The sequence below is a fragment of the Myxocyprinus asiaticus genome, chromosome 29 (assembly GCF_019703515.2).
Source record: "Myxocyprinus asiaticus isolate MX2 ecotype Aquarium Trade chromosome 29, UBuf_Myxa_2, whole genome shotgun sequence".
NCBI lineage: Eukaryota > Metazoa > Chordata > Actinopteri > Cypriniformes > Catostomidae > Myxocyprinus > Myxocyprinus asiaticus.
In genome coordinates this window covers 18048820-18071793 of record NC_059372.1, presented here as the reverse complement: position 1 = coordinate 18071793, position 22974 = coordinate 18048820, and the positions used below count along the sequence as shown (strand labels likewise).

Here is a 22974-nt window from a genome sequence, read left to right as displayed (position 1 = left end):
CAAAGTGGCATTCAGCTGATCACAATGTATAGTCAGGACATTATTAACGTGAAATATTACTATTACAATTTGAAAACAATGTTCAGAACTTCTTAAACTACTTCAAAAAGTTCTCATCAAAAAAATCCTCCACATGCAGCAATGACAGCTTAGATAGATCCTTTCTATCCTTTGCATTCTAGCTGTCAGTTTGTCCAGATACTCAGGTGACATTTCACCCCACGCTTCCTGTAGCACTTGCCATAGATGTCGCTGTCTTGTCGGGCACTACTCACAGTCTAGCTGATCCCACAAAAGCTCAGTGGGGTTAAGATCATAACACTCTTTTCCAATTATCTGTTGTCCAATGTCTGTGTTTCTTTGCCCGCTCTAACCTTTTCTTTTAGTTTTTCTGTTTCAAAAGTGGCTTTTTCTTTGCAATTCTTCCCATAAGACCTGCACCCCTGAGTCCTCTCTTTACTGTTGTACTTGAAATTGGTGTTGAGCGGGTAGGATTCAATGAAGCTGTCAGCTGAGGACATGTGAGGCGTCTATTTCTCAAACTAGAGACTCTGATGTACTTATCCTCTTGTTTAGTTGTACATCTGGCCTTCCACATCTCTTTCTGTTCTTGTTAGAGCCAGTTGTCCTTTGTCTTTGAAGAGTGTAGTATAAACCTTTGTATGAAATCTTCAGTTTTTTGGCAATTTCAAGTATTGAATAGACTTCATTCCTCAAAACAATGACTGACTGATGAGTTTCTAGAGAAAGCTCTGTCTTTTTTTGCCATTTTTGACCTTAAGACATGCCAGTCTATTGCATACTGTGGTAACTCAAAAACAAACACAAAGACAATGTTAATCCTCATTTAATTTAGCTTTCAGCTGTGTTTGATATAATGGCAAGTGATTTTCTAGTTTCAAATTAGCAATTTAGCATGATTACTCAAGGATAAGGTGTTGGAGTGATAGCTGCTGGAAATGGGGCCTGTCTAGATTTGATCAAAAATGACTTTTCAAATAGTGATGGTGCTGTTTTTTACATCAGTAATGTCCTGACTATACTTTGTGATCAGTTGAATGCCACTTTGGTGAATTAAAGTACCAATTTCTTTCCATAAGAGCAAAATCTGTACATTATTCCAAACTTTTGGCCACCAGTGTATATATTGTTGCTCTCAATGTTTTTGACAAGGTAAAGTTTAGTAAATTTAGAGATATCAAAATGTACCTCGATTTGAATATTGCTTGTTTTTTTTTTTAATTGTTTAAATCATATGGGTATATAATTGTGTACAATAGAAAAACAAAAACAAAAAAACATTCACTCCATGACATTAATTGCTAACATTTCCAATTGGACACATTTAGTGAACCTTGCAATACTACAAAATTGTATTACATTCCTTCCCCGAGCAATATAATAAATGCTGCATTAAAAGCTACTTCTAATAGGTATATAAATGTCATCCAGAATATATTAGGCTAAGGGGTCATTAAATTTGAACTGGAATCAATCAATGAATATAATACTTCCCTTCAAGAAAACAAAACAGAAAACATTAAATTGTCCAAAATACCTGCTTTCATTATTTTTGTTATTTCATTAACTTGTAAATTACAAGTTCTGATTTAATTTTTATTATTTAAAAAATTTACTTTTTATTTTTTACATAGCATATGGTTATCACTAACAACCCCTCTAAAGGGTGCACTATACAGATGATACATGAGAAAGATCAATTTCATACAGATCAATACCGTCTATATGTTCTTGTTTCAAAAAATATTACCACTCGTGTGGATGATTGAAAACATGAAATAATTGTTAACCCGTTTAACATACAACACACACAAACACACACACCAAAGACTCTGCCATTTATCACTTATCTACAAGGCTCTCTAGCCATTATCAAAATAATCACAAACCAAAATCTGTATAAAAGATCATGTTTATTATTACATGAAATGTGATTAAGTAGTCCAAGAATATTAACCTGTCAGTCTTAGATATTTTCAGTATGTTTGTTATTTGTGGAGTTTGACTCTGGTCTCTCCCTCATTCTGTGGTTGTAAAGTGGACTTGCGTTGAGCACTGAGGGACTGCAGGGCCTGGAACTGCTGCGGACGTTTACAGAGCTCACCCTCACAAGCCTGCACAAGTGCTGCTGTCCACTCACTGTCCCAGCCCAATACCTCCACCATGACCTCCACTCCCTGCCTCAAAACCATCTGCATGTACAAATACATCCATGTAAGACAATATAACTCAACTAAAAACTCTTAATTAACCATACACACAGGTTTATGTGTGTTTTTCACAATTAATGAAATACCAGCATGTCATCTGCCATCACATTCTTGATACAATGTATTTATTTTTAAATATATTTTTTGAAAATCACTTGAAAGTGTTGATTAACTGAGAGATGAGTAACAGTTTGACTATATCATAATATGTATGGTTCCTGTGGCTTGTGTATGTTTCATTCAAAGCACACACACACACACAAAAAAAAAAAAAAAAAGCTGCCCCTACTGATGTGACTAAAAGCTCATACCATATAAAAAGGCTAAATTGTTTTCATTTTCTTCACCTTTTAACTCACTACTATATACACTCACTGAGCACATTATTAGGAACACTATGGTCCTAATAAAGTGCCCGATGTGGTCTTCTGCTGTTGTAGCCCATCCGCCTCAAGGTTCGACATGGCTCACTACAATTGTACAAAGTGGTTATGGGAGTTACCATAGCCTTTCTGTCAGCTTGAACCAGTCTGGCCATTCTCTGCTGACCTCTCTCATCAACAATGTGTTTCCGTCCGCAGAACTGCCGCTCACTAGATGTTTTTTGTTTTTGGCACTGTTCTGAGTAAACTCTGGAGACTGTTGTGCGTAAAAATCCCAGGAGATCAGCAGTTACAGAAATACTCAAACCAGCCCGTCTGGCACAAACAATCATGCCACGGCCGAAATCACTGAGATCACATTTTTTCCCCATTCTGATTGTTGATGTGAACATTAACTGAAGCTCCTGGCCCATATCTGAATGATTTTATGCATTGCACTGCTGCCACACAATTGGCTGATTAGATAAACACATGAATAAGTAGGTGTTCATGTCTTCCTAATAAAGTGCTCAGTGAATGTACATATCTGGCTTAAAACAATAATAAATAAGCTTATTTTACGGTTCTCTGGAATACTTAATTGTAATAAATACTCATTGGCCAATTGCTGAATTCTGATCATTGATCGTTTCTGAACACTGATCGTTTCGCCGTCAGTATGAGGGGTGGAGTGCCCCTTGATCCTTTTAATGTTCATCAGGGCGGGAGCATCAGAAGTTTCTGGGGGGGCTTGAGGCAAATCTAGGGGGGCAATGCCCCCCCAGCCCCTCCTTAGACCCAGCCATGCACTGATCTGTATAAATAACTGCTGTCCAAGGCAAACAGTTTCCTATATGTTTCTCGTATCACTTCGTGACCACCTCTCATATAATTAAATAATTTCTACTCAATTCACTACATCATGTCCATTTACTCATTTATTTGATAAGAAGCCATGTAATAAGCTAGATAATGTACAGTCAGCAATTTACTATTGTAAAAAAAAAAAAAAAAAAAAAGGTGATAACAACATCTGAATGGTAGCAATCACCCTGCTGAGGTTTATTTTGTGATAATGACTGTCGGCTATACATTATCCATTACTTAATTTTTATGCTTAAGAAATCATGTGCATCTTGGAACGCTCTTGTGGTCAGATAACGTACCTGTAGTTCCTCATTGGAGAATCTCGTTTCTGGTTGTGTTTTGTCCTTCAGCACCTTTAGTGTTCTGGAACTAAACCCTGCCACAGACTCCACCTGCACCCCATCTGTCTCATTAAGTTTAGAACCAGCAGCAATGACAGCTCAGGTTTACCTCTTTAAAGATAATGCCCTGAAAGCACTGGAAAGATTAGGGTTGTCACAACAAGAGATGAGCTGTTGATCATCTAAGCTGCAACTTTATTTCATTCCCCCAATACTGATAAACTGAAATTGTTTGAACTTTTACAATGTTTTTTAAATAGCTCAGCAGCACCTCCCAGTGTCAGAAGAGTAATTGCAATACTGAATAACTTGCCAGGAATGCATGATTAGTGAGGGATTTTTCTTGGGCTCTCTAAGGCTATGTTCGGAAGAGCAAAGTAACAGAATAAAATATTAACATACTACTTTTATGGCACAATGCAATGTGGTCGATTTATACAAAATGAACAAATGAACCTAGCTGCATTTTTTACATCTCTTTTGACTCATTATTTGATTGGATTGCCAAAAGATATTTTGACACGATATTCCATTAAAAGTGCAAAAATAACCATATTTATTTCTAAGATGATAACTGAACACTACTTACATGTAATGTGATGCGATGAGGTCATGTGACAACAATGTAGCATACTACTTTCTGAAACGTTTATCGTTGCACAATGCCTGTTTTTTTTTATTTAAAAAATTTTTTTTGCCTTATTTTTGAATAAAAGTAAGCAGTAATTTAGTAACGCATTCCAAACATAGCCAATGGTTTACTTTAAAGGGATAGTTCACCCAAAAATGAAAATTCTCTCATCATTTACTCACCCTCATGCCATACCAGATGTGTATGACTTTCCTTCTTCTGCAGAACACAAACAAAGATTTTTAGAAGAATATCTCAGCTCTGTAGGCCCATACAATGCAAGTAAATGGTGGCTAGAATTTTGAAGGTCCAAAAAACACTTAAAGGTTGTTTAATATTGGTCATCTGAAGCGATATAATAGGTGTGGGTGAGAAACTGATCAATATTTAAGTCAATTTTTACTATGAATTCTCCTCCCTGCCCAGTGGATGGAGAATGGCGATATGCACAAAGCATGCAAATTGCCATAAACAAAAGAAGAAGAATGTGAATGTGATAGTGGAGATTTATAGTAAAAAATGAATTAAATATTGATCTGTTTCTCACCCACACCTATCATATCACTTCAGAAGACATGGATTTAATCACTGGAGTCGTATGGATTACTTTTATGCTGCCTTTATATGCTTTTGTTCTGGCCACCATTCACTTGCATTGAATGGACATACAAAGCTGAGAGTCTTTTCTAAAAATCTTTCTTTGTGTTCAGCAGAAAAAAGCTATACACATCTGGGATGGCATAAGGGTGAGTCAATGATGAGAGAATTTTTCTTTCTGAACCATCCCTTTAACATACTCCTACTTTCTTCTAGTGGCTCTTGGCTCACTTCTTGCTCCATAGCTTTCAGATAGAGCAGCAGTAATTCTTTAGACTGTCGCTCCTCTTCCCTGCGGTCTAGCATTCTCTGCAACGTGTCCTGTAGGACCTGTGTTTTCTTCTGTGAGAAGCCCAGTGCTGAGGCCAGATCTGAGCATGGCACATCAATCAAACTCTGTAAAGTACATGAACAGTATATCAGCTACATTACAACAACAACAACAACAACAAAAAACACATTGGCTATTTGCACACTATATTCATATACTCATTATGTTTATAATAAAGATCAAATCAGTATGAGCCACAAAGACATTACAGAAATGGGTCTTTAAGATGAGAATAAACAAAAGCAGAATCAAGCAGACCTGCAGATCTGCCTCAGACATGAGGATAATCCTGGCCAGGTCCTGCCTGAGCTGCTCTGCCAAACTGTGCCAGGATTCTGCCCCATCAACATTGTCCACTGCAGAATCTCTGCTAGGACCTGCCGTTCTTCTGTCAACTAGAAGCATATCAGATTAGATTAGTGAAGACTTGTGAGGAACACATTAAAACAATCCTGCAATAGGTGTTATCTCACTTTGATGGGCAGGCGACCATGTTTCCTTGTCATGCAAGAGCATGAACTTCATATTTGCGGGCAGACACAGAAAATAATCCTCGTCTTCTACGATGGTCCCATCATCTACTAGCACTACTGTGACTGATCCCTAGAACCCTAGAAAGAGAATGTGTCAAATGACACATAAAGCACAGGATGGACTGTCAACCTTTAGAAATCAGTGATGGGCTTATTACATATATAAAAATAAGGGCAGGTACTGTATATGAGAGTAAGAGAAAGTGTGAGTATGTGTCTATGTTGAACACTGACAAAATAGTACCAAAGTTTCCATAGTTCTACCACGTTATTGGACATGTACCATGGTACTGTATTCTTTGAAGTACCTTGGAGTACCCTGGGAAACTAATTAAGTAACATGAGAGAGGGCGCTGTGGGGATTTAACAAATTTAATCATATCGCAAAGCATAAGTGACTTTTATTCTGAAATAAATAGGCGTTCACAAGTCTCCACCTGCAGTGACGACATTTAAATTCTAACGAAGTACAAAATAAAATCTCCACAAACATGATAAAGGCAAATAATGTTGCTTCAAATAAATATCTCATGATAGCACATCTCACCTTTGTTTCACCAATAACAACACCATAGTTAAGCCGTAATAAAAGGAAGTATCTAAACTTTTATACACAGATTTACATACTAAGTTCAGCCTGAAGCAAACTCACTAATTTTCTATCTCACCTTTTATTTTAAGCTGTTCCAGCGAAGTAACCGCCAGTCCGTAGCACTTCTGCCGACCGACGTTACACACTTCACTCGCTTTTAAGTCGGTCATGATTATATTGTGTTCACAAGTTCATATTTCAGTATAATTAGGCACTCAAACTGTGTTCTTGTGTGTTATTTTATATCTTAATTCTATTGATACATTGCACTTAATGTTCTGACCATCTGTATGACATTGTACGACATGAAATTTGAAAATAAATAATACATTTCGGCTTCCGTGTTTTAATATGTGTTGATCGAATCTGCACCGGCTTGCTGACCTAGTTCAGACTGAAGTAATCGAGTAATGAGCGCACTGATGTTAGCTTCCAGGCTAACATCTATGAGAAGATGGCATCCTCGGACCAATCTGACCAGCAAAACCAGGTAGTTGGGCATTCTGAAATGTAACAACATGCGTTTGGTTTGGTCCTGTATGGATCTGCATAGTTAATGCATGACTCGTCACTTATTGGTCAGCTCATCATCTGTCTGTCCTATGTTGTTTTGGAAACTTTTAGCTGGTTTTGCTAGCGCCTTTCTCCCTCTTGTCTCATCTCATGCTGTTAGACAGATGTGTCTGATAGGTGCAATCCACACAACAGCACATGCAGGAGATTTCACTTCTAAAGACACCTGCCGCTTATGATCTGAATGTGACAGACAGTGGAAATGATATAAGCACCTTGCAGACAATGACATCTGCTATCTGGCTATGTTTAGACAGTGCTTTGACCCTGGAAACATGCTTGGGCCAGAAACAAGACCCTTTCATTCATGTGCTCTCAGCCAAGAAGTATATTTGCTATGCGTTTGTACACATAAGCTGTATTTATTACCAATGAAGTAACTAAATATTTCTGTAATAAAGAATTAGGAATCAGCTATATGATTTGGATATGAAGTGGGCATAGCTTGATAGTTATTCAATACTATACTGGAAATATAAGTCTGTTGCAATAAACTGTTGAACAGTAAAATGGGAATTTTATGACCTTTTAAAGTTTACTGATGTTATTTTTAATGGAAAATATTCTTATAATTTCTTGCCAGTGTTCTGATAAGTTCAGTGTAACAATGTTTATAGTGACTAATGCACTTATTATCATGTTTTGTAAGATCTGCATCTGTTTTCAGTCCACCAGGGATAGTGTGGATGGTGTAGCTTAGAGGTTAACGGCATGATCCTTGAGCTATCATCATTACATACTATCTTTATTATTATCTTAATTTGAATCTTGCAGGCCAGTTTATTGTTCTATAGTGGATCTAAACAGATGGTATCATGCACTGATGAGAAGCAGATCTTTAGGGGAAGATACATTTATTTCTTTTGATAGTGATTCAGTAATAAAAAAGACAGATTGCTATGCCTACAAGGGCAGTCTCAGCCAGGTTAAGTGCCTGGTTCAATTGCATAATGATGATAGGGAAGGAGTGTGGGCCTCTAACTGCGACTGGACTTGCAACTTTCCTCCTCGCAGCACAGATCCTTTACTACTGCCACTTCTAAAATCATGACTGTTGTACAGTAACTTTGAAAGACCACATCTTTGAATTTTTAATATAAGTTGTATTGGTGCTGTGACAGAAATCTGGAAGAAATAATGTATTTTTTAAATATAGATAGAATTTTAAATCAATATCAATAATCAATATTTATTATCAAGTTAACTCTCAAATCTATTTTAGAAGTTATTATTAAAGGGATAGTTCACCCAAAAATGTGCATTTTCTAATCATTTACTCACCCAGATGTGTATGACTATCTCAGAATATCTCAGCTCTGTAGGTCCATACAATGCAAGTGAATGGTGACCAAAACTTTAAAGCTCCAAAAAACACAAAGGCAGCATAAAAGTAATTAATCAGACTCCAGTGGTTTAAACCATTTCTTCTGAAGTGATCCAGTCGGGTAAGGGTGAGAACAGATCAAAATGTAACTAATTTTTCATTATAAATCTTGACATCAGTCTCCTTGGTGATCATGATTTCAAGATCGATTATACTTCCTAGCACTAGCTAGCACTCTGCATATGCATCAAGCACTAGGAAGTGTAGCAGCCTAGAGACTGCAATGGAAAGATGTACAGTGAAAAAGGAGTTACATTTTGGTCTGTTCTAACCCAAAATCAATTAGATTGTTTCAGAAGACATGGATTAAACCACTGGAGTCTTATTGATTACTTTTCTGGTGCCTTGATGTGTTTTTTGGAGCTTCAAAGTTTCTGTCACCATTCACTTGCATTGTATAGACCTACAGAGGGATTCTTCTAAAAATTTTCATTTGTTTTCTGCAAAAGATAGAAAGTCATACACATCTGGGATGGCATGAGGGTGAGTAAATGATGAGAGAATTTTCTTTTTTGGGTGAAGTTACCTACTGTTACCATCTAGTATTGTATATTTTGAAATGTGTACAGTATGCCTACAAAGAGAGAGAGAGACATCATTTGAGTTATGTAAGGATAAAGAGACTGTAACGTTGCAAGGAGAATTAAGAGGCATACAGTTAGTTCATTTGAGATTTATTACTGGTAGATCTTATCTTGGTCTCTGCTGTCATTTTTGGAGATGGATAATGCCATCCATTACCTTAATGGCTCCCTAGGGCAAACAGACTGAGCATAAGGGAAACAATTAACAAAATACAGTCTGGTTCATATCCTTGTTAATAATGTTAGAGCAGTGGTTCTCAACCTTTTTGAATCCAAGGCCCCCCATTGTCGGAGAAAATATTCGAAGGCCCCCCATGTAGGCTATTAGGTATTTATATTATAAGATATATCTATTATAAGATAGTTCATTAAAACTTGTGATTCCAGAAATGTCTAGAACTGTTTACTCTTCATAAAAAGCAAGCTGTTGAAGGGAGTTATTACATTTTAATCATTTCAGTAAATGGAATTATAATAATTATATAAAAATTATAACAATCTATCATATTTTAAATAATTTTAAGAGATCTTGAGGCCCCCCTGGAAGTGTGCTGAGCTCCCCTAGTGGGTCCCGACCCCCTGGTTGAGAACCACTGCGTTACAGTGTTGATACCCTCTGCCCTTCTCTCTTCAGATAGGCAGGAGGCTTTGCATAGTTCTCCTGTACCTTTGAGTGATTCTACATTTCAACCCCCTCAGGTTTAAACTATCATTTAAACCATAACACACTAATTTCATCCTGTGTTGTTTATTTGCTCTATTATAATGTTATTATATGACAGCAGGGCTCCAGACTAAAGAAATGACTTAGGAGCCACTGGCTCCTAAACTGAAACATTAAGGAGCCAAATGTCTGTTTTTAGTCGCCAAATCACAGAATTGCTCGATTTAGTTTGCTGTTCAGAAACAAGATAGAAAGCAGAAGACAGCTGATAACCCATTAATCAGAGGTTTAATAAACAGTATATATAGTTGAGAAGATAAGTTTGCATTCCCTTTTGTCTCATAAATGTTCACACCCCTTTCATATTTTATATTAATATAAGAGATAAAATAATTTTTGGTCACACTTTATATTATGTGGCCTTAACTACTATGTACTAACATTAAATACATACAAGACCATATATTTACTGTGCAACTACATGTTGTTCTGCAAAATTCCCACATTTGCTGTTACTGAGGTTGAGGTACGGGTAGGTTTATGAGTAAGGGTAGGGTTAGGATTAGGGGTTAGAGTTAGGTTTTGGGGTAAAGTTAACAGTGTAACTACAAATGTAATTAAATGCATGTACTTAAATGTAATTACATGCAACATGTATGTACATAATAAGTACAGTGGGTCTGAATTTTTTATTTAGTACTGTTCTTCAGAATCTACATTACAGATATTTACATATAGTATACATATAGTAGTGTGTTATCTTCTTGAGCATCAGTGAATGTTTGCACCTTGTATATAGTTGTGTACAAGTTTTCGTGTGAAGAAAAAGACCCGGTCCAAAAGAGTAATTTGTTCACGACTCTCTTGCATTGCGTGCAGCACAGAGAGCTCGTCAGAAACAGAACTGGAGAAAAGCGGCGTGAGACACACAGGTGCATGCTCTAAATATGAATTCAATAACTTTCAAGATGATATCTGACGAAACTGCATATGAACGCACACAACCCGACTGTCTCCAGTGGTGACTAGATTTTAAATTATTGTCGCAATCAATTATTTTTGGTCACATTTGCGACCATTTTTAGTTGCAGTCTGGAGCCCTGTGTAATGAGTCATTACTAAATTCTGCTGGGGATTATTCCATCATTATAGTATTATTGAAGGGTTTGTATAAAGTTGACACAATATTAGAGCTTTTCAGAGGTCTGGCCAAACACTGAGCCACAGAATAAATGATTAAAAGATTTTCTGGCCAGTTAAAATTTAGTCGACTGTTTTTCCCTGCACCAGAATCAGCTGTATGATGTTATTTCTACCACTAGATAGAGCTGTAACACAAGGCTGGTGTTTTCTTTCAGAATGCTGCTCCAGCTGGTGAAGATGCGGCTCCAAGAGAAGCTCTGGTAAGTTATGACTATATAGTAATAAAAGCATTCAAGTCAAAAAACCTCCCCAACAATATGAAACTGGCTAAACGCACCCATTCTATTCCACATGGATTTTTTATACCAGTAGAATTGGGTTGTACAATCTTACACTCAATAATATGTAAGGTTGGTTTGCGTTACCAGTTATTATCACCATCCAGTAAAAAATCTTTATTAATGAAAATATAAGTACATAAACAATAGAAAAACAGAGAAATGTTAGTTAAGTATAAAAAAGTGTTTTTATTGTTTTGTTTTGTATTTCCAAATAGATTATTTTATTATTTTATTAATAAATGTTAACATAATATATTATATATTAATTTATGTTATTATATTAAATAACTAAGAATTAATTATTTAGACTATAAAATCTCATTGGATGAGCCACATTCAAAGCTGCTGTAAAATAGCTTATTTACACACACCTCTGACCGTATATTGCATTGAATTGCTACATTGCCTGGCACTGTAAACAGCCTACAGAACTGTGTTAATTTTTACTCTGATTATTTTTATTAATGTGTTTAACTATTTTAAACACTTATGGAAGTCATTATAAAATAGCTGATATACACACCTGTGAATGCTCATTATTTTTGAATTCTATATTAATACTTAATTGTTAATAGATTTTATTATTTATTAAAATGGGTGACATTATATATTGCTGTTGCCGTCACTGTATAACAGCAATAAGCCACTTTGGGCCTTGTGTTACAGCGATTTTAACACTGTATTAGTCTTTAATAAAGACTATTGGTATGATCATGATATTCATATTAGAGGTATACTGACATATCGGTTATACCGATTAATCAGTGCCGATAGTTGCTTTTTAGAATTATCAGTTATTGACAAAAATCTAAGCGATAGTTTTTTTTATTCCTCTGTGTTCCTCCCTTTTAAAGTGAAGCGACTGCATGCAAAGAAAAATGTGACTATATGGAAACATCACTTTTCATAGCATCTTTATTGGGTTAAGGTCTGGGCTCTGACTGGACAACTCCAAAAGGTGGATTTTCTTTTTTTTGAAGCCATTCTGTAGTGGATTTACTTCGATATTTAGGGTCACTGTCCTGCTGCATCACTCAACTTCTACTGAGCTTCAGCTGGCACACAGCAACCCTGACATTATCCTGTAGGATATCTTGATAAACTTGGGAATTAATTTTTCCCTTGATGATGGCAAGCTGTCCAGGCCTTGAAGCAGCAAAGATGCCCCAAATCATGATGCTCCCTCCACTGTACTTCACCATTGGGATGATGGTTTCATGTTGGTATGCGGTGCCCTTTTTATGCCCTACGTATTGCTGCGTGTTCTCGAACAATTCAACCTAATTTCATCAGTCCACAAAACATTTTCCCAGTAGCGTTGTGGAGTGTCAAGGTGGTCTTTGGCAAACTTCAGGCATGTAGCAATGTTTTTTTTATTATTTTTTGGAAAGCAGAAGCTTCCTTTGTGGTGTCCTGCCATGGACACAATGTTTAATGTTTCTGTATAGTAGACTCATTAACAGAGATGTTAACCAGTTTCAATGATTCCCTCAAGTTTTTAGCTGTCTGTCACTCTATGGTTCTTTTTACCTTATTGAGCATTCTTCCCTTTGAGTCATCTTGGCTGGATGGCCACTTCTAGGGAGAGTAGCTACAGTACTAAATTGTCTCCTTTTATAGACAATTTGTTTAACTGTGGAAAGATTAATATCTAAGCTCTTCGAGGTAACTTTGTAACTTTCCAGCTTTATACAATTTTCGATTTTTGATACAATTGTAGATCTTCTGAAATCTCTTTTTTTTTGCATGGCATGGTCCATGTCAGTAGATGCTTCTTGTGAATAGCAAACTAAAAATGTTTGAGTGCTTTTTATAAGTCAGAGTAGCTGTAAACCACACCTCCAATCTCGTTTCATTAATTGGATGCTAGGTTTGCCAACTCCTGACTCTGATTAGCTTTTGTTGACCTCTTTATCCCAGGGGTTCACTTACTTTTTCCATAGCACTGTGAATGTTTAAAGGGATGTGTTCAATAAAGACATAGATTATAATTGATTGTTTGTTGTCAGCTTAAGCACATTGTGCTTTGTCTATACTTGTGACTTTAATGTAGATGAGATCACATTTAATGACCAATTAATGCAGAAAACCAGCTAATTCCAAAGGGTTCACATACTTTTTCTTGCCACTGTATAAAAATATTTCCCCAACAATTTGTAGATTATTTGCCATATCAAGCAGCTGTTCAGTTTTGTGAACAGAATGAACATGAATGTGTATAATCCTCACCCATTCCCAGCCTTCAGTGTGCTTCTCAGTAGCTGAACTATCTTTTATTACTCTTAAACCAGGAAGTTCTTGGATTATCTATGGCACATTTACTATCATTGGACAATTAAGCTGTGTATTGTTTGGTTTTGTATGATGTAATTTTACGCTATGGATGATGTCTAGCCAAGCTCAAAGCACAGTCCTTAACAGTGGGAAAAATGTAGATTATTAAGGCTTCTTGGCTTTCTAACTGCTTGACATGTACCCCTTTTTTTCTCTACTTTTCTCTTTTTGATGAGCTGTTCTTTCCCAGTTAAGTGGATTATTATAGCTTTGGATAAATCATGTCACAAAGCATTATTTGGATGGGGTGAATAATTGAAATCTGTGTCTGAAAGGATTTGATGTGGATGAGCGGAAGGGGAATAGTGGCAGGGCTGGAGGGAGGCTCTGGGCGCGAGTGCCGGGGTGTCAGGCCGGGGACACCAGTCACTTTAACAGGTTCTGACTCACCTCGCCGGATGGGCGGCCCTCGCTTCGCGGTGGCAGGCGGCCCTGGCTAGAGTCTGAGCCAGAGCAGGTTTGGACCTGCACTGCACTCTGACCTGTCACTCAAACCCAGCACCAGTTGCATTCAGGGCTGAGTGCTCGCCTCCAGGGGATGTCCTTCCTGCCCTGTCCCTCTCCCTCTCCCACTCACTGATTCATTATTTCTTTATTTAACTGCCCACTCCGTTTTTCCTTTCTTCTTTTGCATTGAAAATGGTAGTGATTGAAGAACAAATCTGCATTTAGCCTAAAGTATAGAGTGGGGTCCAAAAGTCTTAAGACCACATTTCAAATCTGGGAGTTTTTTCATTTAAACATAGAAATAAAACCAAAGTTTTGGGATTTTAAATATACTAAAACAAATCAAAGTAATTACTTAAAATGAAGATTAAATATTTTTCTGCACTTTTTCTAGGTCACTAATCAAATGTAAGTAAATTTGTGACACTGACCTTGTTAACTCCTTTGTACATAAGGTCAGATTTCCTTCCTTTCACACAAGCACACTGATGAAGATGCTTTTCGGAACGTCCGTAAATCATGCTGGGATAACATGGATCATCAGGTTTTGCATAAACTTCCATGCCAGCACGAGTGCATGCTGTCATTTAAGCAAAAGGAGGACGTCCTAAAGAAATTTTGAAATTCATATTACTTTTTTAATTTAACTTTTCACTCAAATTTTTATGCTCATAATATAATTTCTATTTAAAAAATCATATTAAATTAGAATAGAATGCAAAAGAAAATAATTTTCATTAGTGGTCTCTTAGTGGATTTTTTTCACCCCATTGAATGTATCATGTTACATCTCCATCACTATTGTCTTCATTAGGTTCTCATATAGTCAGTAGATATACGGTATTTGCAATATCCGTATTTGCCATCTCTCTTGTTTGTCTTTCAGTCATATGTTGTTGATTTTCTCCCTCAAAGGTGTATGAAAGGTTAAATATATTTCCCTCCAGTGGTGTTTTTGTGGCACCCTCCTGTGCACTAACACGTTCACTGTAACGCTCTGTGTGTTGGCATGGTAACTGCCAGCTCCATGGGACGCTTTTCCAGCCTCACTTTGCCCGCTGGGGCTCCACCGTGCGCCCCAAATATCACTGGCCTCCTGTGGCAAGAGCAAGGGATGCAGGAGCTGTGGGAAGAGGTGAATAGAGGGGGGGAGAAAAAGTTGTCAGAAGAACATCCCGGTCTCACCGCAACTTCAAAAGCTCCCCTTCCCCAGGATATTAAGCAACTGTGATGAAAAATTTAGCAAGCGTTAAATAAGGCACTTTGAAGTGATCTGTTTTGGCTCGGCAGTCTCTGAATTTCCGGAGCCCCTCTGCTATCACCACTACGCTGGAAAATAGAAACAGCATCCCCAAAGCTTCGAAAAATTGGGGGCTGCCTGATGAGATGCCAATGTTGACATTATAGCCAGTGGCATCAGCTAATTTTACTGTCATATTCTTTTTCTGTTTGCATACACATTGCTGTTGCCCTCTTGCCTTCTAGTCATTGGAGACATCTGTTTCCCAAGTGTTGGTTTTTAAAATGAGCTTCCAGCTCATACTGACTAATTTTTTCACTTTTATTGAATGGGAAAATTATGCAAAAAAAAATACAATAAAATAAATGAATGGGGACTGAGGCAAACATTCTGCATTTTTGGGTAAACTATCCCTTTAATGTGAGGTTTGATCCATGGGCCACTGCAGACATTTTTGGACTGCATTTCACTTTTTCTTTCAATTCTGTGGTTCCTGATTGCAAAATCTGAAAGTTAATTATTGAGGGAATGAGAGGTAGTTAGCCAGTAATGACCCAAAAGACTAACTCTGTGCTCAGTTTCAAACTGTTCTGCAATTTAATTTGCCTGGGGATCCATCCTCTGACTTTTCTTTTTCCCCCCCTTTGCTCATTACTTTAATTGTAATTGTAATCCTTTATTAGAGCTGTCTGCAGTAAAGGAGAGTTATAGTTGGTGTGGGGGCACAGGCTGCAGAGATATTCCATGATTGTTGGGGATGATGGTCACTAGGTGGCGATGAGTGGGCCAATGAGGGGTTTCTCATTCCTGAGAGACTGCACACTTAAGTTATGCTTGGCATACATTTTTCCACTGCCACAGTGCCGGTTTCCAATCTTGGCCCTGTTCCATTCATTTACACCAAAGAAAGGCAGTTTCCCCCTTAAACCTGCTGTTCTCGAAACAGGATCCACTAATGTCAGTGGCCGTGGTCGAGATAATGACTTCACTGATGAAAGTTTTCAAAACAACAACAGTCTGGTTAAAGTAGACAGAACTGTGTGTCAAAACTAGATATCTGAGTGTCAAAACTAGATATCTCTTATTGTAATCAATCAAGCTGTCTACACTGGAAAAGTCGATGGGGTACGTTGCAGTTCACATTCAGTTGACAGATGCCTTGTTCCTATTTAGTGTCGGGTGCACAGCTACTCAGTCACTTTATTTTCCCCGTCCGTCTGAAAGAAACAAAGATTTTATTTATGAATATTATAAAACCAGCTTGTGATGGCATAAAGGCTTTGGATGATAAAAATAAGGTCTCAATGCTAGGAGTAAAGGCTAGGGCACACTTTGTTTTCCTGAGTGCTGCTCCATCTTGCGCATGTTTGACCGAAATATATTTTGGTTTACCGCATGCCACCACGTCTCACACATGCACAGTACACATGATGCGAATTATGTCATCAACCCAGTAGCGGCAGGCAGTAAAGTATATTTTGCCTTAGACACCTAAACAGTGGAGGGGTAAATCTTCTCTGGCCTCATGATTCGTTTTGATTACGATTCAAAGGGTAACAATTAGATTACAATATGATTCTCGATGCATCACAATGCATCTTGTCCTCCATTTTATTTTTTCATCAATACACACATTCAGATAGATTTAAACTCTTTTTTGCCCTTTCAGCATTTTATTTAAGAGCTGTTTTTAAAAATCAGAAAGAGTCACATTACATAAATACTACAGCATTAAACACTTCAACCGATTAGATAAAACAATTTTTTTGTAGAAAGCAATGTTAATTATTTTTATTTAATAGTATTTTATTAATAATGAATATTTATCTATGCCATGTCTATTCATTTTTATTTTTAACTATAACCACAACTAGAAGTTGCTGGTCCAAGATGAGATATGCTTCTGTGAGAATGTGGATGTCAGCTTCTCCTCTCCTCACCAGCATGATAGGAAAGAGGTTTAAATAGTGGGGTTGTTGCTTCAGAAATGTATCAAGCATCTAGTTTGCGCTGTTCCATCTGTTTGCTCTGCGACTAGAAGTCTCAGATCGCATGACTCCATCGCAAACGCTACGATGGATTTTAAACCCTAGTCGTTAGGTGTGTGCACTGTACGAATGAGTGAGAGACTGGCAATGAGCAACAGCCAATGAAATGGAGAGAGCACAAGAGGAAAGGCATTGGGAAGCAGGGGACCAAAAAAAAAAAAAAAAAGAAATCAAAACATCACCCACGTCTCCTGAACCACTGTCTCATTATTATTTTAAGCTCTTGTTTTTCCCGTTCTGTGCAAATCAGTGCAATAAAGGATGCAAGCCTGTCTTTCATGCTGTTTGTTGACAGGTTATCACAAATAAACTCTCTCGTTGCTATGTGTGTGGGGTTGCAAATGAATTTCGGGATCGTAGTATTATTCAGGCATGAATGGTTGTGTGGTTAATATACACCTAGTCTGCAAACATTCTTGTTTGTGCACTTGGCTTTATCGCACGTCTAACACGTGTATTTGTTTCTAGCTTCCCACTCTGTCTGTGGCGCCGCTGCGGTATAAATTGAACTCAGATTCGAATCTGAATTTTTGAGAATCAGTTCAGAATCAACAGAGAAAGATTCGCTATGCATCGGTGAATCTATTTTTTCTCTCCCACCACTATTAAACAGACTGTGATGTTTGTTTGTGGACAAGTTATGTATGCACTTTTCCGCACCCACCAACCTTGCCTCAGCCATCTTGGTATGGAAATAGAATTGTTGTGAATTAATATACAAGTGGAAAGAGATTTACAATTAGAAAGTTGGTTCACAAATAAATTTAATGAGATCCACAAATAAATATTTCACAAAAATAAAGTGAATTCACAAATAACTAAAATGAGATTTGCAAAAAAAAAATGTATTTACAAATATATTTTTTAACTCACAAACACAACTTTGTCCAGCATTCATTTGTGATTTGCAAGTAGGGCTGCACCTAACCATTTTTTTTTATATATATATATATATATATCGATTAATCTAACGATTCTTTTTCCGATTAATCTAACAACTAATTTGCCAATTATTCTAAAGATTTTTTATAATTATTACTTGATTAATATAACAATTAACTAACCCAAAATAAATATACAAAACATATCTCATTAATATTTCAATATTTTATTAAATCATCTTCTCTTAAACACAAACAAATGTACAAGAAACAAAGTGTGCACAGCAGGGCATTATCCTGCATAAAAAAACAGTGTTACTATGAATGCAAATTTGAATACAGTGAAAAAGACACTCTATTAGCATAACGTAAATATATATATAAATAAATAAAAATTTCCAACATTCTTTTGAATGTCCATGTACTAAAATAAAATATTTGATGACATGAGTGTACCTTCATTTACTATTACTGTTATTTTGAATGGCCATGGAAAATGAAGCAATGTGATAATTTTACCTGGTCACAAAAAGTAGTCCGTTAATTTACCTGATGAACTTTCACCTTTTGCTGACCCTTTATGCTTCGCAGAGCTAATGTGTGCTTCGTAATCACTTGCACCTTTATTAGCAACTGACACATAAGTGCCAGCTTTACATGTCATACATTCTGCTTCCCACGGATCTCGACCTGGACGAAAGCATGGGAGTTTTTGTTTAAATCTTATGTAAATTTGCACTTTCGTTTGGGCATTGTTTCCACTCAGCTGTCATTTGCTGCTACTGTCAAGCAACTGTTTTATGCCGAACACAACAGCGCTTTGTGCATTCGCGGAGAGATTGACAGGCAGGAATTTGGCCAATAGTTGCTGCAAGCCTCTTATAATTGACCAGTTGGTGTGCGAGAAGGCGGGACTTGCAAAGAGGGGTTAAAGCAATGCAAATATGCACGCACACACAATGAAGTATTAGACCAGATGCACATCATAATGCAACTAAAGCGGAATCCTGGACATTTTCGCAAATTTAGAAATACCGGCCGGACATTTTTGTAAGGTCCGAAAAAGAGGACATGTCCGGGAAAAAGAAGATGTATGGTCACCCTACGTTAGCAGCGGTGCAGAAATTACTTTTAACATGGGGGCGATGAGGAAACATTTAGAAAATCAATTTAAAGTGACTACTACTAACAGAAACACGTGTTGTAATACTAATATGTCATGCTTGGGTGGGGACAAAAAGTAAACAGGACTTACGGTGCTGCCTTGCTGCCGTCTTGACAAAGCGCTCCGGGATGCTTTCACTTCAAGTGTTCGTTCATGGCGGTTGTACTGCTGTGATAAGCCATTTCCAATTAGCATAGCTTACACAGCACCACATTGTTGGGTCTCTGGCTAAAATACTCCCACACTTTAGATGACCGTAGGCGAGTTTGTTTTAGCTGCAGCTTGTTCTTCGGGGGAATCCATACTTAAACCGGGCGCTGCCATTTTAATTACTCCATTGCGACGCGCCGACGCATGTTATGTAAATCGACGTATTTCTGTAATCGATGACGTCGATTATGTCAATGAATCGTCCCAGCCCTAATCGCAAGCATTTATTTGTGGATCGCTTCCTGTGCATCTGCGGATCGCTACACGCATTTGTTGATTTTGAAACAAATCTGGCATCAGGACTTGCACACAAATCTACGAATAGGTGGAACCCACCCAGATAACGGCCAGATTACTTGGACCAATCGTAGCTTGTTCTATCTTTAACCAGTCATGCTTCATTTTACTATCAGGGCGGGACCAGAGTCACAGAGCTCTCATGACCATGGAATCAAGCACATACAGATAAGCTCCAAGGCCGCAAACTTTTAAAGAAACGGACGCCATCAGAGTAATACTGTGAATTAAGGTTCATATAATTTTCTCTCAGTTATAAACGTGTAGTGTCTTGTTAAATGTCGACAGCAAAAATTGCCCATTTGTAGAGTGTCCTGATCATTAGATTTATAGCTAACCTGGCTGACTGTATGAGTCTGCTATTTTAATTTTAACCAAGTTTCTTGACCGAAATGTGTTGTCAAAACCTTTACTCTTAAAGAGGCCCTATTATGCTTTTTGGGATTTTACCTTTCCTTTAGTGTGTAACATAGCTCTTTGTGCATGTAAAAGGTCTGCAAAGTTACAAAGCACAAAGTCCACGCAAAAGGGAGTTATTCTCTCCCACAGACAACACTGCTCAAGAACTACTTGAAACGGCTTGTTAGTAGTCCAGCCATTTCTTCCGTAAAGTATCTACGTCACTATGTAACACATTTGCATAATGTTTAAGGGCTACTTTGGCCCGCCCTCAAAAAAACGTAGTTAAAGCAGAGGCCAGGATGAGTTGGGTTAGTGTTGTCGTCATGTGGAGAAGACGCGTTTTCTTCACTGCGAAAGCAAAACCTCTTTATTTGGACCTCCAAAGACAGACAAATTGAAGTATCAATGATTCAAATGTATTTTTACCAGTATTCCTCAGCAGTACAACCCCAACCGATGCCGGATTTTCAAGTTGGTTACCCCTTGAAAGATGGTGCAGTTCCCAGTTTGTTGGGACAATCTGGCGCATCAGGATCACAACCTGTAAGTATGCTTGATTATTTGTAGATTTATCTGCTACCGAGAGTTCAAATGCAGAGTTTTGTGTTGTAGCTAGTGTACACCCAGTGCACAGCTGTAGGCCTCTGCTATCCTGATAGCTGATGTTATCGTGTTGAAATAGTTTTGCTAATCAGCTGCAGGCCCACTTTTACCTACAAGGTAAAGTTATGCAGATTGTTTGTCGTTCTTACTATCATGAATAGTGATCAAGTGTGGAGATGGTTTTATTTTTACAAACGGTCATTTTACATCTGCAATCCACGGTAGTGCTCGGCTAGCTTGCTATGTAATGTTATTGTTTTGGTAAGGTTTACTATTCATCTGTGGGCCGGCTTTAACCAAAACTGTGTAACAAAATGTTCAATCTCAAGAGTCTTATATAATTATATAATTACAAGCTGTAATGTTACGGCCGCTATCGGTAGTCCATGGCTAACTTGCTCACTAACCGGGAGTAAGCCTCTGTTCTCCGTTCATATCTCGGGCGAAAAAGTTTGGCTACACCCATTCCAGCAAAAGATGACTAACTTAGATGCACTACGTGTCTTTAACTTGAAGCTTTGTTTGGTTCACAATAATCAACAGTGTACTTGTAAGAAAGCTACTAAATTAAAACTTACCACTGTGAAACGTCCTGCTCAAGTCGTGCTTGCGAAGGTGGTTCGGATCGATCAACTTGTTCTTCCAAACTTTCATTATTTCATTTATTATCGGACTCTGGCCCGAACTGGTATGGCAAAAACCGACGCCACTGTGACCATAGTTACAGTAGTGTTTACAGTTGCTCAGGAAGACTCTGGAGCTGAAACTCGGTTATGGTAAAGGGCATTACATTTCTGACACACACTCTAAGCGTTTGGCCAATCACATTAGACTAGGCCAGCTGACCAATCAGAGCAGACTGGGCTTTTCGGAAAGGGGGGCTTTAAAGAGACGGGAGGTAAATCAGAGTGTTTCGGCCAGAGTATGAAGAGCGGGGAAAAGAAATGTACAGTATGTTTTTTGTACATTAAAGCATGTAAACCTATTCTAGTAGACCCAAAATAAAATTATGAACCTGTAAATTAGCATAATATGGGCTCTTTAATGTTACATGGCGGATCCAAACAGACACACTACTAGACACTACAAAAGATTAGTAGTACAGATAGTGCCTTTATAAAACATGAATCATATTAGATGACCTTAGGAGCACAAACCATAAATGAATGCCCTATATTACACAGTGTACAAAATCTGCCATGGCATTAATTTGGTTTCACATTATGTTAATGTATTTAATAAAAGCAGTTGTAAGGTAATATTTATTAGACTTTTAGCACTTTGGTGTGAACGTTTTAGGAGGTACTATTACGGGGTCCCTTTGTAAAATACAGCATCATGTTCTGACAGTGATAATTGACTCATAGGTTATTGCCATGTTTTTCAGATGTTTCCCCTGTGTACTGCCCATCAACTTTGAGCACTTGACTCACTTGCTCCAAAACTCAGTGGTTCCAGCTCCAATACAGGACACCTTTTAAAATGTGTTATATGATATTCTTTATTTTTCTGTTATGTCAGATTTATTTTAAGTTACAATGTCATGTCTTGAAATGAAAGTGCAATACAAAATTTAAATAAACCGTAACATTGTCTTTGGGTTGACTTGCTTAAAAATGAAAATTCTATCATTTACTCACCCATTTACTCATGTTTTTTTTTTTTTTTTTTTTTTAAGTTTCTTCTGTGGAATATGAAAATACATTGTACAATGTAGATGCTGCTAATGAGGCTGAAATAAAAGAGCGGCTGTCAGTCCCCTTCATTATTCCTGACATCTCCTTTTGAGTTCTTCCCACAGAAGAAAGTCAGTTGTTTGGGTTTGGAACACATGAATATAAGTATAAATGATGACTCATATCATTTGACAAAATATTTTTTGTCATTTAGTTGACAAATCTTTTATTGAGTTCTATCAAGGCATTTTAACACTTTAAAGCAAGTCTGTTGGCTAAAAGGTATGATTTTTTTAGTTACAAATTACAGGTTGTCATGCATGTTACTACAAAAGACAATACATTTGAGTACATTTTACACACGTAAACACTGGAATTGAACATTACAACTGGAGTGCTTGCATTTTGCTCGAGTTTGTTGTACATGAACATACTCATTGCCACGTCATGGTGTTGTATCAGTTGTCTGGGGCGGATACTCCTAGTCAGGGTAAGAG

General features: G+C 37.4%; 2 protein-coding genes across 2 annotated transcripts in view; one reads left to right on the top strand and one right to left on the bottom strand.

Annotated features, from left to right (window-relative positions):
• Positions 1 to 1372: 1372 nt before the first annotated feature.
• On the bottom strand, positions 1373 to 6655 carry LOC127420209 (DNA fragmentation factor subunit alpha-like). Its single transcript, XM_051662266.1, has 8 exons — positions 6562 to 6655; positions 6052 to 6074; positions 5834 to 5963; positions 5619 to 5755; positions 5156 to 5425; positions 4017 to 4023; positions 3760 to 3899; positions 1373 to 2213 (listed from the first exon to the last, which is right to left on the bottom strand). The coding sequence occupies exons 1-8, from the start codon at positions 6653 to 6655 to the stop codon at positions 2010 to 2012; spliced, it is 1005 nt and encodes a 334-aa protein (XP_051518226.1). The 3' UTR covers positions 1373 to 2009.
• A 233-nt stretch (positions 6656 to 6888) lies between these two features.
• LOC127420139 (peroxisomal membrane protein PEX14-like) overlaps positions 6889 to 22974 on the top strand; it is a 112738-nt gene continuing 96652 nt past the window's right edge. Inside the window, exons 1-2 of the mRNA XM_051662184.1 lie at positions 6889 to 6975; positions 11049 to 11093. Coding sequence (XP_051518144.1) covers positions 6940 to 6975; positions 11049 to 11093 — 81 coding nt within the window. The 5' untranslated portion in view covers positions 6889 to 6939. The remainder of the gene's footprint in view (positions 6976 to 11048; positions 11094 to 22974) is intronic.